This window comes from Penicillium expansum, assembly GCF_000769745.1.
Source record: "Penicillium expansum strain MD-8 chromosome Unknown contig147, whole genome shotgun sequence".
NCBI lineage: Eukaryota > Fungi > Ascomycota > Eurotiomycetes > Eurotiales > Aspergillaceae > Penicillium > Penicillium expansum.
The window spans coordinates 157,371-178,664 of NW_015971174.1; the positions used below are offsets into that span (position 1 = coordinate 157,371).

General features: G+C 48.1%; 9 protein-coding genes across 9 annotated transcripts; 4 read left to right on the forward strand and 5 right to left on the reverse strand.

The window, feature by feature from the left end:
* Positions 1-11: 11 nt before the first annotated feature.
* On the reverse strand, positions 12-2,353 carry PEX2_046060 (Zn(II)2Cys6 transcription factor; the record flags this gene model as incomplete). The annotated part of the gene is made up of 3 exons (XM_016741881.1): positions 12-408; positions 484-1,670; positions 1,721-2,353. 3 exons carry the CDS (start codon positions 2,351-2,353, stop codon positions 12-14), a joined length of 2,217 nt encoding a protein of 738 aa, XP_016603111.1.
* A 2,267-nt stretch (positions 2,354-4,620) lies between these two features.
* Positions 4,621-6,753, reverse strand: hxt8 (uncharacterized protein; the record flags this gene model as incomplete). The annotated part of the gene is made up of 11 exons (XM_016741882.1): positions 4,621-4,768; positions 4,855-4,960; positions 5,035-5,148; positions 5,207-5,346; positions 5,400-5,529; positions 5,589-5,650; positions 5,713-6,141; positions 6,213-6,403; positions 6,470-6,531; positions 6,589-6,616; positions 6,694-6,753. 11 exons carry the CDS (start codon positions 6,751-6,753, stop codon positions 4,621-4,623), a joined length of 1,470 nt encoding a protein of 489 aa, XP_016603112.1.
* A 1,292-nt stretch (positions 6,754-8,045) lies between these two features.
* PEX2_046080 (60S ribosomal eL42 domain-containing protein) lies at positions 8,046-10,297 on the reverse strand (the record flags this gene model as incomplete). Its single annotated transcript, XM_016741883.1, has 7 exons — positions 8,046-8,085; positions 8,150-8,334; positions 8,402-8,494; positions 8,987-9,140; positions 9,283-9,853; positions 9,918-10,167; positions 10,220-10,297. 7 exons carry the CDS (start codon positions 10,295-10,297, stop codon positions 8,046-8,048), a joined length of 1,371 nt encoding a protein of 456 aa, XP_016603113.1.
* A 622-nt stretch (positions 10,298-10,919) lies between these two features.
* On the forward strand, positions 10,920-11,473 carry PEX2_046090 (NEDD8 family protein RUB1; the record flags this gene model as incomplete). The annotated part of the gene is made up of 3 exons (XM_016741884.1): positions 10,920-11,063; positions 11,206-11,288; positions 11,374-11,473. The coding sequence occupies 3 exons, from the start codon at positions 10,920-10,922 to the stop codon at positions 11,471-11,473; spliced, it is 327 nt and encodes a 108-aa protein (XP_016603114.1).
* Positions 11,474-12,141: 668 nt separating this feature from the next.
* PEX2_046100 (elongin A domain-containing protein) lies at positions 12,142-13,321 on the reverse strand (the record flags this gene model as incomplete). Its single annotated transcript, XM_016741885.1, has 3 exons — positions 12,142-13,032; positions 13,128-13,204; positions 13,264-13,321. The coding sequence occupies 3 exons, from the start codon at positions 13,319-13,321 to the stop codon at positions 12,142-12,144; spliced, it is 1,026 nt and encodes a 341-aa protein (XP_016603115.1).
* Positions 13,322-14,457: 1,136 nt separating this feature from the next.
* Positions 14,458-14,958, forward strand: PEX2_046110 (putative tubulin-specific chaperone Rbl2; the record flags this gene model as incomplete). The annotated part of the gene is made up of 3 exons (XM_016741886.1): positions 14,458-14,622; positions 14,704-14,790; positions 14,857-14,958. The coding sequence occupies 3 exons, from the start codon at positions 14,458-14,460 to the stop codon at positions 14,956-14,958; spliced, it is 354 nt and encodes a 117-aa protein (XP_016603116.1).
* Positions 14,959-15,107: 149 nt separating this feature from the next.
* Positions 15,108-16,185, reverse strand: PEX2_046120 (uncharacterized protein; the record flags this gene model as incomplete). The annotated part of the gene is made up of 2 exons (XM_016741887.1): positions 15,108-16,090; positions 16,149-16,185. 2 exons carry the CDS (start codon positions 16,183-16,185, stop codon positions 15,108-15,110), a joined length of 1,020 nt encoding a protein of 339 aa, XP_016603117.1.
* Positions 16,186-16,639: 454 nt separating this feature from the next.
* Positions 16,640-17,803, forward strand: PEX2_046130 (uncharacterized protein; the record flags this gene model as incomplete). The annotated part of the gene is made up of 1 exon (XM_016741888.1): positions 16,640-17,803. The coding sequence occupies one exon, from the start codon at positions 16,640-16,642 to the stop codon at positions 17,801-17,803; it is 1,164 nt and encodes a 387-aa protein (XP_016603118.1).
* Positions 17,804-19,316: 1,513 nt separating this feature from the next.
* On the forward strand, positions 19,317-21,193 carry PEX2_046140 (putative MFS transporter; the record flags this gene model as incomplete). Its single annotated transcript, XM_016741889.1, has 3 exons — positions 19,317-20,154; positions 20,208-20,463; positions 20,527-21,193. The coding sequence occupies 3 exons, from the start codon at positions 19,317-19,319 to the stop codon at positions 21,191-21,193; spliced, it is 1,761 nt and encodes a 586-aa protein (XP_016603119.1).
* Between the last annotated feature and the right edge of the window lie 101 nt (positions 21,194-21,294).

The following is a 21,294-nucleotide window of genomic DNA, read 5'->3' on the forward strand; positions in this document are numbered from 1 at the left end:
ATGTCATGTTTCTAATCAAACCCGTATCCCCCATTAGCAGATCCCAACGAGTCCCACGGAACAGATGTAGGACCAATCCAATTCTGCGGATGCATCTGCCCGAAACTAGAGTGCATGGTGTGCTCACTGGAAATCGATGCAATAGTCGGTACCGGCGATCCAGATTGCGAGTGTGAATGCGAGACGGCATAGTTGTCCTGCATTGTCATCCCGGGGGGGAGGTTTGACATAGAGAGGGGCATTTGGATGCTTGGTAGAAGGTGGTTGTGGGACTGGGATTGGATATTTGCTTGGTTTTGCTGGTGTTGGACTTGGGCTTGGACTTGAGCCTGGACCTGAGCCTGGGCTTGGAGGTGGGACTGAGAGTGGGTGGGTGATTGTGGGTTGTATCTTGATGAGGCAACGTCGCTGGTTTGTATGTTAGTTACTGGTCTAGAGGTGGGAGGAACTAGGTAAGGGTAGGGGTGTGTAACTTGGACATACATCATCTGTCGAATTATGGGAACAGCCTTGCTGCAGAAAACACTGCGGACTGAGAGCGAGGCGAACATGTCTAGTGCTCGATCGAGGATCTCTTTAATCTCTTCGTACTCGGACTGGCCCTCGGGAATGAGTAGAATGACAGCCAATGTGACTGCAGCATGAAAGGCATGGAAACTGCCTAGGCCGCTGGTATACCATTTGTAGGGCTTGAACGATGGCGTTTCGAGGAGGGTTTCGAAGATGGAAAGTGAAGCCTTGGCGGAAGCGATACACTTTGCCCTTGTAGCGCAAGTTTCAGGTGTAATCTCGCCTTGTAGGTACCGACAAAGACCAGGCCGGAGGAGAAGGAGAAGAAGTTGATGGATCTGGCTATAGAGGATGTGGTGGTTGGCTTGGTGGTGTATGGGTAGGGGATTGGTTGTATCGAATGCATAGCGAGCCTCGACCATTTCCCGAACGGATATGATTTCCGCTTCGAGGTGAGAGGTGGTGAATCTGGATGTACTTGGGTAGCTGAATATTGTTTCACAAATCTTCGAGGAGATTTTGTATAGTCGGAAATTCAAGAGGAGGTAGGTCATCTGTGTTGGACGGGGGAATATTGACGGTGCTGGTCTTTTTAAACTTGGACTGGTGAGCAGATCAACGTCGTCGATGTCTGTAGGCATTTTCACGTCTTGCGTTAGAGTTTGTTGGTCAAGACTCCCAAATGCTGTGTTTTGGATGGTATATAGCATCATTAATCCGGCCCAGACCCGTCGTCGCTCTTCTCGCTCAATTAGCCCAAGGGTAAACCGCTCTGGGTCTAAATGGCAACCCATTGATATTGCAACATGATGTGTGAATCCTAGCAATGTCCAGATCGGTAGCCCGCGGTGGACTCGGGCGTAGCTTATAAGAACTAAAGCTTGCAATGAGTTGATCGAATGCCGAGACATCACCCCATCGGCAGCGAGGCACCGCAACGCGGCAGATCGATATCGTGCTGACAGCACTTTGATATTTCGGCTGACCGTTCGTTCTCGCCCCAGATCAGACAGCAAAGGATGGTCATCATCGAGTGCGCTTACAGCGATAGCTAGAATGGCGAAGAGCAAAGCCAGCCACGATGTAGATACACTACCAGGGTCATGGCAGAAATGCTGATACTCGGCTTCAAACGTCAGATCGTGAAGAATATGAAAAACCTAACGTGCTGTCAGCTAGCGTCTCCCCCTAATTTCTTTCCATGACATACCGAGGAAAAGACCTGAAAATAGACATCCTTGAGAGTATCACAATACCGGCCAGGCGGCAGTATCGATAACAGCTCAGCACGTGAGATACTCCCATTCCTAGCCAACGGGATTTGCAAATCATCGTCATCTTCCGCGATATCCGAATCTGAATTGGGCAAACACTCCGCAGCGGGGCTCTTCGCCACTAAAGACTCCCACTGTGAAGCCAACGGCACATAGCGCACATGTCCCGAAGGAGAAGTACGTAGCGTGCCAACATTATCCAACATGGGGCCGAGGGAGTCCCATGTCTCAGGCTCGGAGAAACTACCAGCTGCGCTCGTCCCACCTAGTGGCGAGACCGCGCCACCAGTGGGCGTACCAGCATGCGAGCTCATTTGCTTCTGGAGCAATCCTTCCAGGTTCCGAATTCGTGCTAGCAGTTCGTTCTGCACTGCGCTGTCGCCGGGCGAGGATTGCTCGGTTGAAAGTCGCGGTTGGCCGAGGTAGATGCAGTCTTCAGCGCCTAGACCACGGCGCACGCATGTTTTACATGGCCGGCCGTCGCGCGAGCATTTGATCTTTCGTGTTCGACAGGCCTGGCAGCTGATGGGGAGGCGCTTGCCTGTTGACCGGGATGAGGATGAGGCCATAGATGAGGTGATGGAGGTCGAGGCTGCACTGAAGTGAACTGGCGCAATCACCTCCTCGTCTGAGGGGTTATGGAGAAATTGCGAGAAGATTGTCGAGCGGGGAGGAGCTGTTGCTTAGGAAAATCGAACGGCCGGTTTCAAAAAGGGGTACTCGATGTATGTTGTGGGTATGGATGGATGGGTTGTCATTTGTTCATGGACCTATAATAAAATGGAAAGAAGAACCCACACTGGATGAGCGGGGATATTGACGTTTTAAAAGTTGAGATAAGAAGGGGACTGGCGAAGTCTTCTATACTTCCGGATGAAATTTGTAATAGGAGGCAGCCCTTTTCTTTTCACATGGGGATGCGTCAATCGGAGTAAAATGTTAGCGGCATACTTATTTGCCCCTGTCCTGAAGAAGTCGAACCAAAAAAATCCTAAATATAATTATTTAAAAGGGTCTAGGGGTTCTGAAGGTGACAACATTCTTAATACGGGGAGTCCGATGCATAAAGCCTTTCTAGAAGGGTGGAAATGGATCTTCGGGATTCTGGGCGATCAGAAAAGTCTAGCGGATATGAATATCCCCGATGCTACTAACATGAATCCAGTATAGACCGTAACAGATCACTGGGATTGTTTAATCCTATTAGGGCTTTGATACACCTAGAATCCATGGTTTCGTAGTTGCTCGGGCCCTTCCCATCTCGGCCCTTTAGAGAACACATCCAACGCCCGTGGACATCATTTAACACCGAAGAAACTGCGAGTATACTACGAAATGTTTTGTTTTTTTTTCCCTGCTAGTTGATGTAAGTGGAGTGTGTGCGACACCGACAAACACGTACATAGGGATAATTCGTGGTTAAAAGCCGAGTTGCCGTTGCCACACTATACGTGGCTGAGCCACAGTGGCTGCCGATCTTTTCCCCCCTTGCTTCAGCTCCGTAATGAATTGCCCCAAATAGAACGATTACTGGTTAGGTCGGTTACTCTCAGCCACATATGCCATGACGACAATAACCCCCCCCCTTGTCTACCTATGTTGTAGGTACGGCGTAGGGGTTGCTCTAAGTGTGGCTCCATAAACGTGAAAATTCTGATTAACTTTTCAGCTCCCCGGAGATGTCAGTGTCAGTTCCAGCAGGTCGGAGCTTTGAATTGTTTATTTTTCTTAATTTCTATAGAACGGAGACCCCGGTTCGCCTCGGAGATTTGAGATTTTACCAATTACAGCACAATATTCATCAATATAATTCCCCTAATATATATGGTAAATCTTTTAATAGGATATTGGAATATTGAAATACTACTAAAATACTAGAATATTAAAATATTATGTAGAATTCTTCCTGCGGCTCTCCAAATCCATATTCCCATTGTGTGAACGATCGTCTGCGGGCTCGGACCCTTCAGGGCTCGTGTTCCTGGCTCTCGGGAATCCGGTAACTTTTTAACGTTGAACTAGTTAAAACTACCTGGCTCCGAGGTAAGCCCGAAGAAACTGCTGGAAAAAAATCAAAGAACTAAAATGAAAATAAAAAATGGATAGGCCCTTGAAAAGGAACAGGAATGGAGGTCAAAGAGTTATGTACCAAAAGTACGTGGCAAACAGTCTCCCGATTTCAGGAGTATCCAGGGGATCCAGCTGTTCCAAATAATACCACGTGGTTCAAGATAGTCCCCCAGGTTGAGGTAGCTTTAACGATCGTCAGTAGTGATCCTCCCGACGCGTGGCGATAGAGTTTCGAAGACAATATCTAGCTGTATACGGAGTATCGCAGGGGTGTTGAGCCACTACGAAGTACTTTTTAGTCAAGATTGTAATACCGCCTCAAACCGAGAATCACAGCATGCGAGTTTTGCAAAATCACCATCGGTCGAACGGCGAATTACGTTGTGCAACTCTGATCTGGACTGTTCTAGTTCTCCATGCTTGTCTGGTGGGGAATCCAAGGCTGAAACGGGGGCGACAAACGAGCTTTGTTCCACGGTTGCTCAGACTGCTTTGATTTAAATGCTTCGGCCTAGTACACATGCAGCCCAAAAATCGCTTGTTTGACTTTGTGGCTTCGGTAGTTGTTGGAAGGCAAATAAAAAAAAAAGGCCAGCAATTTAACACCCAGTCGGAAGAAGGGGGTTGGAAATCTGCTATCCTACAATTCTTTTGAGTCCACAACACGGAAGAATATTTGAATACACATGCACTTCTGGGATTGAGGTTGAAATTATACATTTGTATAAGCACCTAGTTGATCTCCACGGAGCCCTGCCGATGTAGTTCAAACTGCCGTTGCAGTTCCATGGGTCGATTCAATGTGCTGCGTCTCGCCAACCACACTAAGCGCACGCTTAGGACCCTCGTCCTGATCCACGACCCGGTCACCGAAAGCAGCCGCCACTTCTTCGAGGGTCTTCTGCTTAGTTTCCCTAAATAAGGTTAGCATGTCATTTCTTTTTTTATCTCTCTTCATCTCCGATGAAACAAGTGGAACGGAATTAGACTAGCGACTTACGGGAAGTAAAAGTAAGCGATCACTAGGAAGAATGCGGAGCATACCACAAAGACGTAGTAGTAATTCTCGTGAATATTGGCGAAAGCACTGGGTCCAGCCTCGGTGACTGTTTTGGGTGAAGAGGTTAGCAATTGCATGCATAAATGCACTAAATTTCACAATAATTAATGCCAAACATACTGCCAACATTAACGATGAAGTGGGATGCGGCTGCAAGACCCATCACCTTGCTGCGGAGAGCGATAGGAAGAACTTCGGCGCCATACAGCCATGTAGTACTGTTGAGCATACCGTCTAAAAGAAAACCCCTGAGTTAGCAATAATTTCATGCAGTCCCGGTCCGAATTCGTACAATAGCAAACCACAAAGAGATAGATTCCAAGAATCGCGAAGCCCTTTCCGACGCGGTTGTCTGTATTCTGAAACTGCCTCTGCATCACCGCGGCGTAGATCTCGATTAAAACAATGCCAGCCAATCCGGTGATCAGCATCCTGTGGGGATTAGCCCCAGACACGAAAATCGCTAACTCGGAGAATCTACTTACTTCCGACGTCCCCATTGGTCAGTCATGTACATTGTAGTGACCGAGTTGGACAAAAACGCGATGGTACCGTAGACTGCAGCCAAAGCGAGGATCGAGTGTGATCCGATTCCAAGGCCCTTGTATAGAATTGCTGAGAATAATATTAGCATCGTAACAATTCCAACTTCAGCATTCGCACACAGAACTCACTCTGATAATACTGAATAACATTGACACCTGTCAAACTCGTCATCGTCTGCACAGCAATAGACCTAAACATCCAAGTCAGTTCCCAACCACACAACCCAACAAGAAAGGGGAAGAGAGAACTCACACAAGCACCCGATGTCTAAACAATTTAAAGATCTCCCGGTAAGAAGTCATCTCCCTCTCCATCTCATACTCAATCTGCGCCTTCATAAGCCCAAACTCCTCCTCCATCTCATGGAGCGCAAGCCCACGCCGAATACGCGCAAACTCGCTGCGCGCCAGGTCAATCTTCCCATGGCGAATCAGCTGGCGGGGTGAATTAGGCATGAAAGTCGCAAGGCCAATAAACATGATAATTCCCCAGGGGATCTGGATTCCCAAAGGCAGGCGCCATTGAATGGGGCCGTAGGGCGCATAACTACAAGCATAACCGACCCAGTTCGACATCATTGTTCCGAATGAGATGCCGCAGCCGGAGATTCCACCTATCAAACCGCGGTATTTTGGATCTGAGATCTCGCTCAGGTAGATAGGGACTGTTGCGACCATTCCACTTAGGGTTTGTTAGTTCTGGCCGGGTGTTTATAGATATCATGGGGAATATAGGGAGTATGGGTGGCTTACCCTACCGCGAAACCGGCTAGCACACGGCCCGCGAGGAACATGCCGATGTTGACGGAAGCAGTTTGGATGACGGTGCCTATTGTCACGATTATGCACATCATTTGCATGAAGCGAATGCGGCCGAGTCGGTCGCCGATGAATGTTTGTGTTAGGGCGCCGACGGCTTCGCCAGCGATGTACACGGCCACAACCTATATCGTCAGTTTCTGGGTCTATCTCCCTGGTTGAAGGTTGAATGGCTGGTTGGCTGGACATACAGCTCCTGTGATGCCATTTGATGGCTTTTGCATATAATCAATCCAGCTTTGGTGGGCAATCGCTAGTCAACTTTTAGTTTAAGTCGCGAATGTGGAATTTGTGGATAATTGTAACTCACTAGTTGTGGCAATGCCCGTATCGAATCCCTATACTCAATTGTTAGAGCTAACTTCGCGTTGTACGGTCCAAGATCAAATGATCTCGGAAGAAGAGATCAACCTACAAACAAGAATGTGCCTATAGCAGCAAAGAAAGCAATACTCAGCGAATACCACATCGCCATCTTGAATGTTTCTTGATTCTCGGCGAAATCAAGATAGAGATATTTAGAAGTAAAGAGAAAACGTAGATCACACAGAACTAAAGACAAGAGCTACCCTGGCATATTAGTACATCACCTAGTCTCTCAAAGAACAAGCCGGGCAACGTCCGATGGGCCGAGGATGCGTCACACAGCAGAGAGACAAGGGATAGACAAGACAGACGCCCATTGTCGGAGGAGGGCCGACAGACCGATTCCTGGGGAAGCGGGGGAACTGGGGTAGGTCCTGAGTACGAGAAGTCTCCACTATAAAGAATTCAATGCATTCATTGGGATGTTTTTGAGCCGTTTAGCCTCGCAAGATAGGAAGATGGCTGCTTCAAGGCTCTCGTGTGGTCCCCCGGAATGCGGGGTTGGTATCCTCGGGGTAGATGTTTCGGCGAAGATCTGCGTCTTCATATAATTTTATTTCATTTCGGTATAAAGTCTCTCTACCATGTTTTACCCGGACCAATGGTATGAAATCACTCCTGATGAGAACCGGGTTACCACTTTGGGATGACGTCTTGGCATTTACTTCACCCCCACGCGCGTCATCCAACTCTTCGGTGTTTTCCCGATTTGGTTCTGTTGTGTCCTGATAATATGTTTGCTTCTTTTGAGGAATATATGTGGACTGAAATATAGTGGGTGTTCTGGGGGACAAATATCATATGTCGCTAGGGAGGTCCTTGTCAGGTTCGGAGAGACCCCGATGATAGTGCCAAGGTTAGACCAGAGTATGATGTAGTCCATTGGTGGCTGACGGCTTCTAAATGTCTTTTTGATGGGCTGTCACTGAGTTGATAGCCTCGGGGGTAATTGAAGCGAGGCATGAGACTTCGATATGTTACAGAGACACTCACAGGTAATAGTGGACCCATTTACGGAGTAGAGGATGTGTAAAGGGTCTTGGCAAGAACTGGGGCATATAACCCATTCTTTATATATCTCAATATCTTAAGTCAACTGCTCACTCTAGGAGTAGATAGTCGCTAACTCTACCTAGAGAACATTTGAAGTAAAAAGCCCGAGAGCACAATGGACACCAAGACATGATATCACTACGATGATGAGACAGCTATTAGCAGCTCTACTGTGAAGAAAAGATAATCATTCAACGACTCATAATCTGGTAGTCATAGATGGTGTTTTTGAATAGTTGAATTCCTATTTCATTTTTCCATTGCCAATGTCATATATGCTCCGCAAAAACAGCGAAGCACTTTGTGCAATGCAGGAAACCCAGAAGCCGAACAAGGAAATTGAACAATCTAGAAAACAAGGGCAGCACCCTTGGTCTTCTTGTCACCACTGTAAAGAAAAGAGATACGTCAGTACTGGATACCTAATAGAACAATGTGCAGATTCAACATACCCCAACTCGAAGTGCTTGCAGCGCTTCAGGGCGAGCTGCTTCTTGGCCTTGCAAGCAGTGCACTCGAGACGCAGGACGACCTTCTTGGTGGTCTTGGCCTTCTTGTGGAAGACGGGCTTGGTCTGACCACCGTAACCACTCTGCTTCCGGTCGTAACGGCGCTTACCCTGGGCGAAGAGGGAGGCCTAATCACAAAAGAGAATAAGATCAGCAATGGCTCACGACTACCATTCCGGTGTCGAGGGCACTAACCTTGCCAGCCTTGTACTGGGTGACCTTGTGCTGTTGGTGCTTGTGGCACTCCTTGGACTTGCAGTACGTCCGGCGGGTTTTGGGAATGTTGACCTGTGCGGAGAGATGTCATGAGCTTTTGTCTTTTTGGTTTGATTGTGCGAATAAGATCAATGTCAATGTGGTTCGCGCCCCGAAATCCGAATCGAAATTAGTGCGGTCGCAAAGAGATGGGTCGTGTTGTCCGAGTTCTGGTGTTCATATAGCAGAAAGCATAGCTGGATAGCTGAGATTCAAAAAGACCGCGGGGTACATCCATTGTGGTCTGCTTCTCGAATCCTCAATTCGTCACCAAGTGTTGTTATTGCAGGTTTCGCCACCCATTCCTTCTTCAATGCTGACTTCCATATTGCATGCTGCGAGGATCCGGTGAAAAACAGACGGTCGGGTGGTTCATAATGTGGTGATTCGCGACGGTCGGCGGATTTGACGATTTCGAGGTCGGCCGCACAGTGGACATCACACAATCTCTCCACGACTCGAGGAATTTCGAACGGTCGGGGCTTGCAGAACACTTTGACATATCTCGTAGGGTGATATCCTTACCATTTTGACTGACTTGGCCGGATAGCTGGGTGGTGGTCGTTGGATTGTCGCTTGTCGGAGGAGAGCAAGTGCGATTGTTGGGTTGTGGGATTTCACTCGCTTAGGCCCTATCGGGTGGGCGCTAACCTTTTTAGGAGTCGCCAAGAAGATTGTGCTGAGTCATTTATACACTTTATGCCTGAGGCATCATCAACATCACTGATCTCTAAAAGTGTTTATAGTCCTTTCTCAGCACATATCTTGTGTTCTACTATATGAATCCTTCTCCGAGTACAACACTATCCCCCACTCCATACCATGTTGGGCCCTTCATCAATTCCAACCCCTTTTCGTGGCCTATCACCCATTGCCCTTGAGATGGGTCCCCCAATCTCCACCACACATTTGAGCGGAGTTCATGATTGAGATCCTCGATCTTATCAATAAGTTCGGATGCTTTCTTCTCGAATTGCTTTTGGGAATTCGACTGCCCTTCTTTGGCACCACTATGCGTAATAAAGCGCGCAATGGTGATATGCGCAGACGGAACGGTATATCTAGCCGCGATTGGACAGCCAGATTGAGTCACGATGTTGTAGAGATCACTCCGCAGATGGTGATATGTAAATTGGTCATCTTTTCCACTATACTCACTGCGATCTTCCTCACCAGCTGCGGGAACAAAGCTCAGAGCAATAGCAGAAGTGTCGTAGCTGATTATTGGCTTGACTAGCCGAGCACGGTGGGTGAGAGTGTAGTTTGCCAGCTCTGCGACGGACCCAGTCATCTCAAGGGAAGAGGTGATCTCGTCAATCTTGGGTCCTGTAAGTTCAGACCTGATCTCTAGCGTTGTCATGTGCAGATGGTGCGGTGGTACGAGCCAGAGGCCTATATTATAGAATAACTGTTAGTACAGTCTCTGTATTACCCATGGACAATATATAGTACTTACCAGGCCCAATCAAGGGACCAATCTCCTGCTGGATCTTGGATATCAAATCTTGGATATGCTGTGGTGGACGTGCCCAAAAGGCAAGGTTGTGTCTCGGGTCGACGAAGTCTGTCAACCCCTTCTCTCCCTCAAGGACTTTAGAGAGGATCTCATCTTCTTTCCATTCGCAAAATCCGGGTTGGCAGATTTGATTTCTGAAAGAGGCATTTCTATTGCTTCTATGGACCTCATAGGCAATTTGCAATTGTTTCTAGATGGAACTCTCAGCATTTTGTTGTTCATAATTAATGACTCAAGCCTACCGGGTCATTTTCAGAGCTAGTGATCAATTTCTGAAACTGATTATCAGCTGTACCATGTTGCACGGGCTCATTGGCCATTTTGTTTGAGGTCGGACTCTAATTGACAGGTAATTCTAGTCTGGGCCGAGTTTCAGCGGGGTAGATGGGGTAAAACTGCATTCAAGTGAGAACAGCAGATTTATATTATCTAATTTCTGGATATCAAGTGGTGATTATAAAAAAAGAACATGATTATAATTTTTGTATCAATTGCTAGTCAGAAAATAGCTTTTCTGGGTTCTCAATTCTCTTCTAAAATATCAATTATACTGTAGGTAGTTCATTATATATTACTGAATTCTGATGGACAACTCATTTTGAAAAATAGTGTTTTGGGGGCTTACTGCTAAAATCAAGACAGCAAAAACAAAGCAAGGCATTTCATCTTCCTCTAAAAGTCCTAATTATGGTGTTCTCTTCACTGCATTGTTTACATTGTCGCAAGTGAAAGTGAGGCTCCGACGCAATCAGGCAATAAGGCCACAGGCCCCCACCAAAACCCCGCCGGGCTCACATCTTCTCTCCAAACACTCAGTGACAAGAGCTGTACCTCCAACTACATCCCGGGCGACCCATACCTTGCTCCATTACTATCATACAAACCACCGAGAAAGCCACTGCCGCTTCAATATGTTGATCAAGTGCGTTTCTCAGCTCTAGCATGACCCCGTCTCCATTGCATCATCGCATAACCCCAAACTCGAAAAGGTCACCCTCAGAGGCACAAGTTGACATTCCGCGTCTAAACAGGGTCCGAACACTTACCGGCAAGGAGATCGAGCTCGATATCGAGCCTGACTACAAGGTAAACCACCCACCAGCCTTGATGCGTTTCCGGTTCTTCCCCGCACGGAATCACTCTACCCTTTTATTGAAACCACACCCACGTCCCGGCTACATCCACGCTCTTTGAATGCGCATATACTGATACGGGCGGTTTCATACAGGTCTCCCGGATAAAGGAGCGTGTCGAGGAGAAGGAGGGAATCCCCCCGGTCCAGCAACGACTCATCTTCGGCGGCAAGCAGATGTAAGAAACTACTCCTTGAGCTATTTCCATTGCGTCTTTTCTCAACATCAAAAACAAATCCAAGCTGACAACTTGTCACCAACAGGGCGGACGACAAGACAGCCTCAGAATATAACCTCGAAGGTGGCGCTACGCTCCATCTCGTGCTTGCTCTGCGTGGAGGATGCGCTGCGATGTCGATGTAAGCGCTTTTTGTCATTTTTAGATACCATATTTTTGCAGCAATGTGAATCAGTTGAGGAACACTAGTGCTTGTCCACCCCGAGTCCCATTACGCGATGATTCGAGCTGCAGGGACCGCGGCGGATGGGATTGGAGCTTAAATGGGGAGTCAGTATGCATATTAGGAGTTATGGATTAAATCGGGTTTATTCATTGCGTCCTTTTCTCTCTGAGGATGGAAGTTTTTTTTTGGACTGGCTTGATTTGCTATACCGTTCCTGACTCTGTTTTGGAATTAAGCACCGCGAAATGGTTGTAAAATACAAGTCAAAGCCTGGCAAAGTTGGAGCATATAGGTATCGGTTTCCAGTTTGTTGTGCGTCCAAGCCCTTCGTATTTTTCAAGAGAGGAATATGACCGGTAGGATTGGACAAGCAGAGCCCATATTAATTTTATAGACAGAACCGGAGTTAAGGATAAGAATAGAATATATATGTATTTTTCGGAAATTCGATAAAAATGAAACACGAAATGAATCGCAAATGAGGTGAATCTCACCCGGGTATCAGAACGAGCCCGAACTCCTTGCTCCAACTTAAAAACATTGATGTTACCTATGTTCCACATAGGAAAATATGTATGCATCCTTTGGGAGACCCCAAAACTCACAAAAGGTCTGGTGATCCGAAGATCACGACAAATGTCGCCGCTTTGCCGGCATGAAGATGCTCGGCGCCGGACGTCGACGAATGACGCCCGGGCGGGGAAGAGCAGGCCCGGAGGGAGGCGGGCGAGAGGGGGGAAGAGAAGAGGTTTGAGAGGCGGGGAGAGATGAAGATGAAGAGAGGTTCTCTGCACCGTGAGGGGGGGAGGTCGCACGGCGCTTCAGCTTAGGGTCAGAGGCCACAGCTGGTGACTTCTTTACGCCAGGCGCATCGCTGCTGGATGTGCCACGGGGTGAGGCGGCGGAGGCGGTGGAAGTCAGTGCGCGTAGTCGCGCCTCATTCTTGGCCAGCATGGGGTGCTGGAGCGAGGGTGGGAGCGTGCCGGGGCGCCGGATGATGCGTGGGGGAAGTGGTTGCGCCTTTGATGCCGGCCGTGGTGCTGGCTGCTCAGCGGGGCGGCGGTGTTCTTCGACCAAGCCAATCGGTGCGCGCTTGACTTGCGACGCACGGTTGTTGAGAGACTTTGTAGGCATCGTCAGCGCGGTGTTGCGCTTCTGCGGCTGGAAGATGCTAGGCTTTTTTTCAACAAGACCCGTTTTACGATCATACGTAGTATGTCGTTGTCGTATTGAAGGTCGGGATCCAGCCATACGCAAACCCTTGCTCTCGGGAATGAGTTTGGGAGTGAGGAGTGCACGCTTGGCACTGATGCCGTCAATCGCCATCTTCAATTTCTCCGCATCGGCGTCAAGAGAACGTTGAGCTTGGTCGCGGAGATCACAGTACACACCGTACCAGTTGTTGGTATTCTCCGGGAGTTGATACTTCTCCCACTCAGGAATGTCCCGTTTAATGAGCTCAAGCCACATTTCTTCATCTTCTTCAGCGAGGTGGGGGGATGCGAGCTCCATGGCGTGCTGTAAATCCAGAAAGAATGGTATTAGTAAATGAGCTTGAAACTTAGAATGAAGTGCAAGTGAGGCGATAGAGAGCGAGGTTTAGAAAGACGTACCAGCTTTTCGGGGTTATGGACATTAAGCAAGATGGGACGAGCAAGTGAGTATGGCATGGCGCCTAGATCATCTAGGTCTGAAAATGATACATTTAGTCTGGAATTATCCGAAACGAGAGAGTTCTTTCATCTATACCTTTGACGAAACGGATGGCTGTGGCTGTGGCCAGGTGAAGCAGTGATGGGGCCGGCATCTTGCTTATGACGGCAATAGTTCAAGCCGAATTGAGTACCATAAGATGTGCGACATGGGGTGAAAGCAAGTATACGAGAGATAATAAAGGGTGCGAGGCGCAAGTCGCTATTTAAAACAACAAAGGACCGATAGAAAGATGCCGGATGCGACGCTATTCTCGTGGTTGTAGACGGTAGGAGGCTAGACTTTAAATATGGAGGATGATCACGCGGTCGACGCTGATTGGCTGACTGAGGCTCTATGGATTCAATGGTTTATTCGATGCTCTTTGTTCGAATATTTCATATCTACAGTTAGTGAGTCTAGTACTGATCTGATATTTGTACAGTTTGACATTTGCTAAAGTGAGAGCTGATGACTTTTGTTGTTAATATACTGGGGGGTCTCAAGCTTCATTTCATCTTTGCTGGGAATCAACCACAACGACAGGGGTTTGACCGAAAGTTGACGATATCCCTTGTGAATATCGGAAGTAATATTGTTGCCCTTAGAATTATCCAATCGGTACCTAAATAGCAACCTTGGAAGTAATGCCAGCTGCCCTAGGATGTTATCCAGAGGGTCCCTCTATTTATCCGTGTGTACGACTTGTTTAAATTAATGAAGTATTTGGTAGCTCCCAGGAATGATAACTGTGGACTATTTTGCCTGAAGCAGCTTTTTATATTCTAACGGCTTCTTACATTCCATCTTGTTGTGTCTCGGATCCATCCTCCGTTGTCTCTGGAACTTATGTATAGTTGGAGGCACGTGATGCCCCACCACAAACAGCAAACAGTGCAAACACCGTCTTGATAGCATCATCGAGGGGCATATCAATGAACTTTTGAGAAATCAAAAATCAGCTCAGCATATCGCTACATTCTGTTGTCAGATACAAAATCCACAGGTATGTCTTTTATGGTCTTTTTTTTTCTGCCATGATACCCGTCTATATACCTAGTGCCTTGAGCAATTGTGCCAGGAATGCTAGTTGTACAGCTACCATTCGAGCATGCTGAGTGCTGGATATAGACATCCAATAGCGTTAATTAGAACACACCTTTCTCATACTATGGCCCCTCTTTTGGCAACCTTATTGGAGATTCCGAGTTAAAGCCCCAGACACGTCTAATTCTCAGACAGATAATCACAATGGCACCCCGCTCGCAGCTAGAGATCACCACTTCCTCCGTGACCCGCCTGGTCAAGGAGGAAGCTTCCTATCACAAGGAACTTCAGCAACAGTCTGAGCGTATCAAGAAGCTGGAAGCTGATACCACTGATGATGAGAACCGCGAGTACACCCTGAAGCAAGAGGTATGTGTCTTATACGGAAGCTTTACTTCCGCCAAATCATCTTGTCTAGTTTGAAACCTATAATACTGACATAGATTATAGCACATGGCTCTTGAAGAGACTAGAAAGGTTTTGCCTACGTTGAAGGAGAAGATTGTGCAGACCGTTGCGAACCTGGGAGCTCTGATTGTGAGTGGAACATCCCTTTTCTACTACCTATCTGTATCTTTGGATTCCATTAACCAATTCCGATAGATCGAGGAGGGCAAGAAGGGATCAGAGAGCAATGTTGAGCACATTACCGCGGCCAAAGAAGCCATTGCCCAGGCTAAGATCGCACAGCGCGAGATTTCGTAAAAGAGATGTTGATTACATTATAACTAAAAAAATACCCATAAGGTGGAAGATTCCATAATATCATTCAATAAATTGAAGCCATGCCTAACGCCAGACCATGAACCAGAACTCCTTGCTAGTGCTAGTAATGTACACGCCGAAATGCATCTTCAGGTAGTATCCATCTTCCCGCTGAAGTCATCAGGAAGTTCCTCGCCTTCCTCAAGTTCGGATAATTCACCATCACTAACTGTAGAGATTTCACCCTCATCAAGCATATTGGTGTCCTCCTGCGCCCCATCGCTTTGGGCAGTTGTGACTTGCCGCAAAGGCGAGGCAGCACCAGCAGCCCCGCCCTTCTCAACATGCAGAGCAGATGGCCGACCGGCATCATCTTGGCCATGCTGGGAGGGAGTCACGGCATCGCTTTCAGGACCAGGGGTGTTCCCACTGCTAGCCTTGCCCTTGGATGTGACATCTCCCTCGTCGCCGTCTTCGCCCTCCTGCATGCCTTCCCGGCGCTCGACTTCCTCTTTCTCATCGCGAATCAGTCGACGAAGCTGCATTCCCTCGTCCACAATACGACCGAACTGCTCGCGTCGCTCAGCCCAGGTCATGGCGTAGTCCTTGCTTTCCTTCTCGAGATCTGCAATCTCCAGTCGTAATTTCTGAAGGTTCGCTGACTGGTCTTCGCGCGGCTTGAGTAGGCGATTGCTCGTGATTTTATCCGTCAATTCATCATAGGTCTTTCGCAAGGAGAGAAGTCGCTGTGCCTCTTCGAGTTGACTGCGTAGATCGGCCGTACTTTCCCGTACAGACTGCATTGTCGACAAGATCTGAACTCGCTCAGTGGCATATCGCTGGCGTTCTTGCTCGTTGCTGGTAAGAAGAAATTGGACGCGCGCAATGCTCCCCTCGAAGGCGGCAAAGTCGAGTGAGACATCCTCGCGGAAGTGGCGCCATTCTTCGAGCCTTTTCTGTTTCTCGGCTTCTGTTGCGGTCGCATCGGAGTCGGCGTCGGTTTCATCGGGGGGAGGGGTGAGAGGGAGTGAGGATTGTGAGACAATGAGGGACTCGGGATTCAATAGTCGTTTCGAAATTCTCTTGAATGGTTTTTCTTCGACGTTGAGGAGACGCGACTTGTGGAGCGCATCTGTAAGAGCTGGGGCGTTAACATTGGCCTAGGAGGACAGAGCTCGAGGGGACTCGACCTTCTTCTGGCTGGCCTAGGAGCCCATAAGAAGCCATTTTGTGTATCTGATTATGGAATTCAATCCCAAAGTCTAATAGCACAGGCTGAATTGAAAGTGTTCGCGACTTTTAAGGTGGTCGAAGTGGGGAGGAATATGAAAAGTGAAGCCGAGCGGTCTGGCACTTGAACTCCGCCTTAACCTTATGTGACCTCCAGAGCTTAATGGCTATTCATCAACAATCAGCTGTGCTGCCTAACAAGAGTGATCGACTCTCGTTTACACAATTAATCATAGCCTCCGAGGTCTTTTTGGCTAGAGACCAATTCGAAAGTACCCAGAATCGATCGCTTGAGGATCACGCTGTACTCCGCAATTCAAAGCTGTTTGCAAGCACGGCCTGGTGAAACCACATTCAGAGGCCCGATGGACTTTGTCGCTCAAGGCTTTGTGACTGCTGTCCTAGCTGCTAACTTCTTTGTGTCCGCTGTACTTGCCTCAGTCTCATCACTATGACGGAGATGTACTCCGGCCTCCATGTGGGCCAGCGGTTTTGCTCTCTGGAAGAGTTCAAAACAGTGGTACGGAGTATATCAGTCAGGCAACACTGGGAGCTTCGTGTGGCTCGCAGCAACAGGAAGAGCGTGGTTATCGGATGTCGATCATCGGCAAATTGCTTCTTTCGTGTGGTCTGTCGCTCAAACAAAAATGCGACATACATCACCAGTCTTCAAGACAGCCATAGTTGCCGTCGGAGTGCAGACTCTCCTGCAGCCACACCCGCTCGCTCTGAAGCTTCTCATGTGCGATTCCTGCTGAGCGAGATCCCGAAGCTTTTCGATATGAAGTCGAAAATAAGAGCCCAGGATGTCGTGGATGCCGTGAAACGCTACCATGGGTATGACATCTCTATGCGCCAGGCACAGCGAGCGCTTACGAAACTTCAACCGCGACATGCCGAGGACCAGGATGAACCGGGGCCGGATGTCGACGCGAGTGCAGAGGAGCAGCAGTCGCCTGAGGAATCCCCTGAGTCGCAAGGAGAAGGGGCACACGCATATGGGGAGATATCCGAGAATCGCTGGCTTCCAGATAATCTCCCATCATCACTGATGGATAATGATAACATGTCCCCAAACGAGACCTCAAACAACCACCTACCTGCTCCACCATCTAGTTCCCAAGCCCTGCCACCTCCACAGGTGCAACATGTACCGATTCCCGCACCAAACCAACCCTCTTTCGATCACAACCCACATTCAATGACTATACCACAATCAGGGGTCGAATACCAGACCGCTGCTTCTTTACCAGTAGGAGTGGTTGGACCTCCGAAAGACTACCCTGAGCGCAGTGATCACGGTGCCGTTTCGCAGATGGTTCTTACCAATTTCAAGATCGAATTTACCTGCACAACCTGCGGGTCACTGAATCAGAGCTTTTTCCCAAATCAGGGCAATGTCACCGGTGCCAGCTACATGACCCATCATGCTGTACCGAGTTCTGGCAATGTTCCAAGACACGCTGGGCCTACTCCTCAAAATGGTGTTGGTAACAGTAGCAATGCAGTCGGCGAAAACCCTGCTTACGATATTAATGCCTCCAGCACACCTACCGTACAGAATGCCTGGCCTGGTGGTGACCTAGGAGTTCAAATTGGACCGGCACATACCTAACATGCCATGCTAAGAGGATGATGTCGGCCACTATGTTACTGAGATCCGAATATGCGGGTGTGCAACCTCGTGCTTGCACACTGCAACAAGCACCAGCTGACTTTATGCCTTACTGTGCATGACAATGGGTGATATTTGATACCTTGACAGTCTCGGTTTCTGATTTTCTAGGCGTTCTATGAGACGCCATGATTAGAATTTTGGACGCAGAATCCAGATTACGATGATAACATCTAACTCAGGCCTGAATAGGGCTAGTTCGATGAGTCTTTCTGAAATCTTTGTTTTGATTTTGACCTTGAGAACTATATAGGCTCATCTTATGTAGGGGAAGTAACATCCGAGACTGACTGGGGACTGGGCTAATATTGGTTTGAAGTCAACGAACTACGCTGGTTAATGCTGTTTTGATACCACTTTTGTTGATGGGATTGAAAATGCCCATTGCTATCTGCTCAATTCTGAGATTATCACCTCATCTACTATTACATACTGTTATATCCTTGCATTTCATCAAGTACCTTGTTCCCCAAAACAAGTTTCTCCCCTCATGCGGAGATGGACGATTTCGCGCAACCCCGTCCTCACCTACGGGTAAAAACAACAACTAGGTGGGCTGACCTTGATAGAACTGGACCACTTAAAGGAATATGTGGTGCTGGTGATAGAGGAAGAGAGCCAATGGGCTATGGAAGTTATACCAAAGCCCAAAGGCTTGCCTTCGTTAAAAGTGCCCTTGGCTATCGAGTCGCAAAGCCTTTAGCATAAGAGGCAGTGTAGCAGCACTAAAAGGCCCGTACCCATCTATGTCTAGGAGATATGGTCCCAAATAGTAGCAGCCCAATTGGTCGAATTGACCACACAATAAGTGATTAAGCTGCAGAACAACAGTGGACCTGAGTACTTCGGAGAAGTGTCCGGAAATAAAGGCCTAAATTACCCGATTCGGCATCCCGGACCGCCAATTACTCAGCTTTCGGACGTCCGATCGGCTATCCGAAACTGCGGATCCACAACAGACTCTGCTCTTCGCCAACCGCACTGAAAAGATAACGCGGAATTATGCCGACAGTGCCTGGATCGCCATCCATCGGTGCAAGATTGGGCTATAATGCACCAGGCACACGAGTTTTTACTTGTGTCGGACCTAGATCCGATGTGATGCCCGCCAGCGGCGCTCAAGCTCCAATCGACATCCAGCGCTCAGTTGCCGATGGATCGAAAGGCACTAAAAACCCTACCAGGGAAAAACTTTTCTTATCAATTGAATGACTCTTATATGAAAAAATATGCCGTGGGATTAGCTGTTCCTTTAAATAACATCGAGACCCTCCGCATTCCATACAATTGTACTCTGGATAGTATCACGCCAAGCATCCCCTCCCAACCTTAATATACTTCGTGTTGCAAAAACTTCTACGCCACAAGGAATACATGGCCTTTTACGAAATATCTCGAACAACCTAGAAAGAATTACTACTTAAGCAAGCTTTGCGCCGCCACATCTGCAGCCATGAATCGACAACGAGAGGCCGAAAAGGCCCTCCACGACCAAACAAATATTCTCCCATTCGCACAACTCATGGTTGTCTTTACAGGTCTGGCAATTTCCTTGCTGATTTGCATGGTAGATCAGAATGGTATCAGTGTCACACTACCAACGATCTCACGCGAACTGGGTGCCCAGAATACCATCTCCTGGGCTGGAACCTCATCGCTAATTGCAAACACGATGTTCACGGTACTGTACGGCCGACTGTCAGATATCTTTGGCCGGAAAATCATGTACATCTCCGCATTGATCTTGCTGTGTATTGCAGACCTGCTCTGTGGCTTGTCCCAGAACCCGGCTATGTTCTATGTTTTCCGAGGCTTGGCTGGTGTCGCTGGTGGTGGTATTACCTCTTTGACGATGATTATTGTCTCCGATGTTGTGACCTTGGAAAAGCGAGGCAAATACCAGGGTATTCTGGGTGCATCTCTGGGTCTTGGTAATATCATTGGACCATTTTTGGGTGCTGCATTCACCATGCGCTCAACGTGGCGCGGTTTCTTCTGGTTGCTTTCTCCATTAGCTGCTTGCTCTGCAGTCGTTGGATACTTTCTCATTCCGAATACTGCACGCAAAGATAGCAAAGATAGCTTTCGGGAGAATATTGGTCGTATCGACTGGTTCGGACTGCTTGCATCGTCCATTGGTATCATTTTCCTCTTGATTCCTATTTCCGGAGGTGGATCCTATTTCCCTTGGGATTCACCCATGGTCATCAGTATGCTCGTTATTGGAGGTTGTTCACTCGTTGCATTTTTGCTCATTGAATGGAAGGTGGCCACGCTTCCGATGCTACCAGGTATGTTATGACACCTCATAGTGATAAGAGGGTATTCAGTTGACATGAAACAGTCGTCTTCTTCAAAAACAAGGTCATCTCTGCAATCTTCTTGCAGAGCTTTCTATATGGTGCAGTCTACCAGTCAACCCTTTACTACCTCCCATTGTACTACCAGAATGCCCGTGGCTGGTCGCCAATTGTCTCTGCGGCGATGACATGTCCTATGGTTGTGGCCCAGTCAAGCTTCTCAATCATATCTGGATTGTACATTACACGAGTAAAGCGCTATGGCGAAATCATTTGGATTGGATTTGGCTTGTGGACCTTGTATGTTGACCGATGCCAAAGCCTCTCTACTTTCATCCCATACTAATAGTATAATTCTCATAGGGGGTCGGGTCTCATATTATTATTCGGTACTCACACCCATCCAGCTGCTATTGCAGTTATCGTGGCGGTCATGGGCGCCGGAATTGGCTTCACATTCCAGCCCACTATCGTGGCCCTACAAGCGCATTGCACCAAGTCCCAAAGAGCAGTCGTGATTGCAAACCGCAACTTCTTCCGCTGCATTGGTGGTTCATGTGGCCTCGCTATCTCTGCGGCAGTTCTGCAAGCCGCTCTTCGCTCCAATCTACCAACCAAATTCGCGTACCTGGCGGAGTCTTCTTACTCACTTCCTTCAAGAGCGAATATCAGCGCAACTGAATGGACTTCAATCCTGCTTTCTTATAGCAAGGCCTCTCACACAGTATTCGTTGTGCAGGTCCCCCTCATCGGTGTGTGTTTCCTGGCATGTATTTTCGTGCGTGACAGAGGTCTGGAGCGACCAAAGGAGCCGGAGGAGATTGAAGAGGAAAAGCGGAAAGCCCAAGAAGAAAGAGATGCCGAGGCGGCTACCTCTGAACCCTCCGAGGAGTCTGTCGACCATCAGACCTACCACCAGTCCGAGAAGCGTCATTCTGCATCGACATTCGCCGAATCATCGATGCCGCCCTCTCGTGCGGAACCTAATACTGAGGAATATGGGGAGAAGGATCAGCACCGAGGCATTTAGAGGCTTGGAAACGATGACGAGCCGTTCAATTTGATTTTGAGTTGGCTAAATCTGCATTTGCTTTTGTTGCATGGGCGGCGTATGATACCAAAAAGTTTATA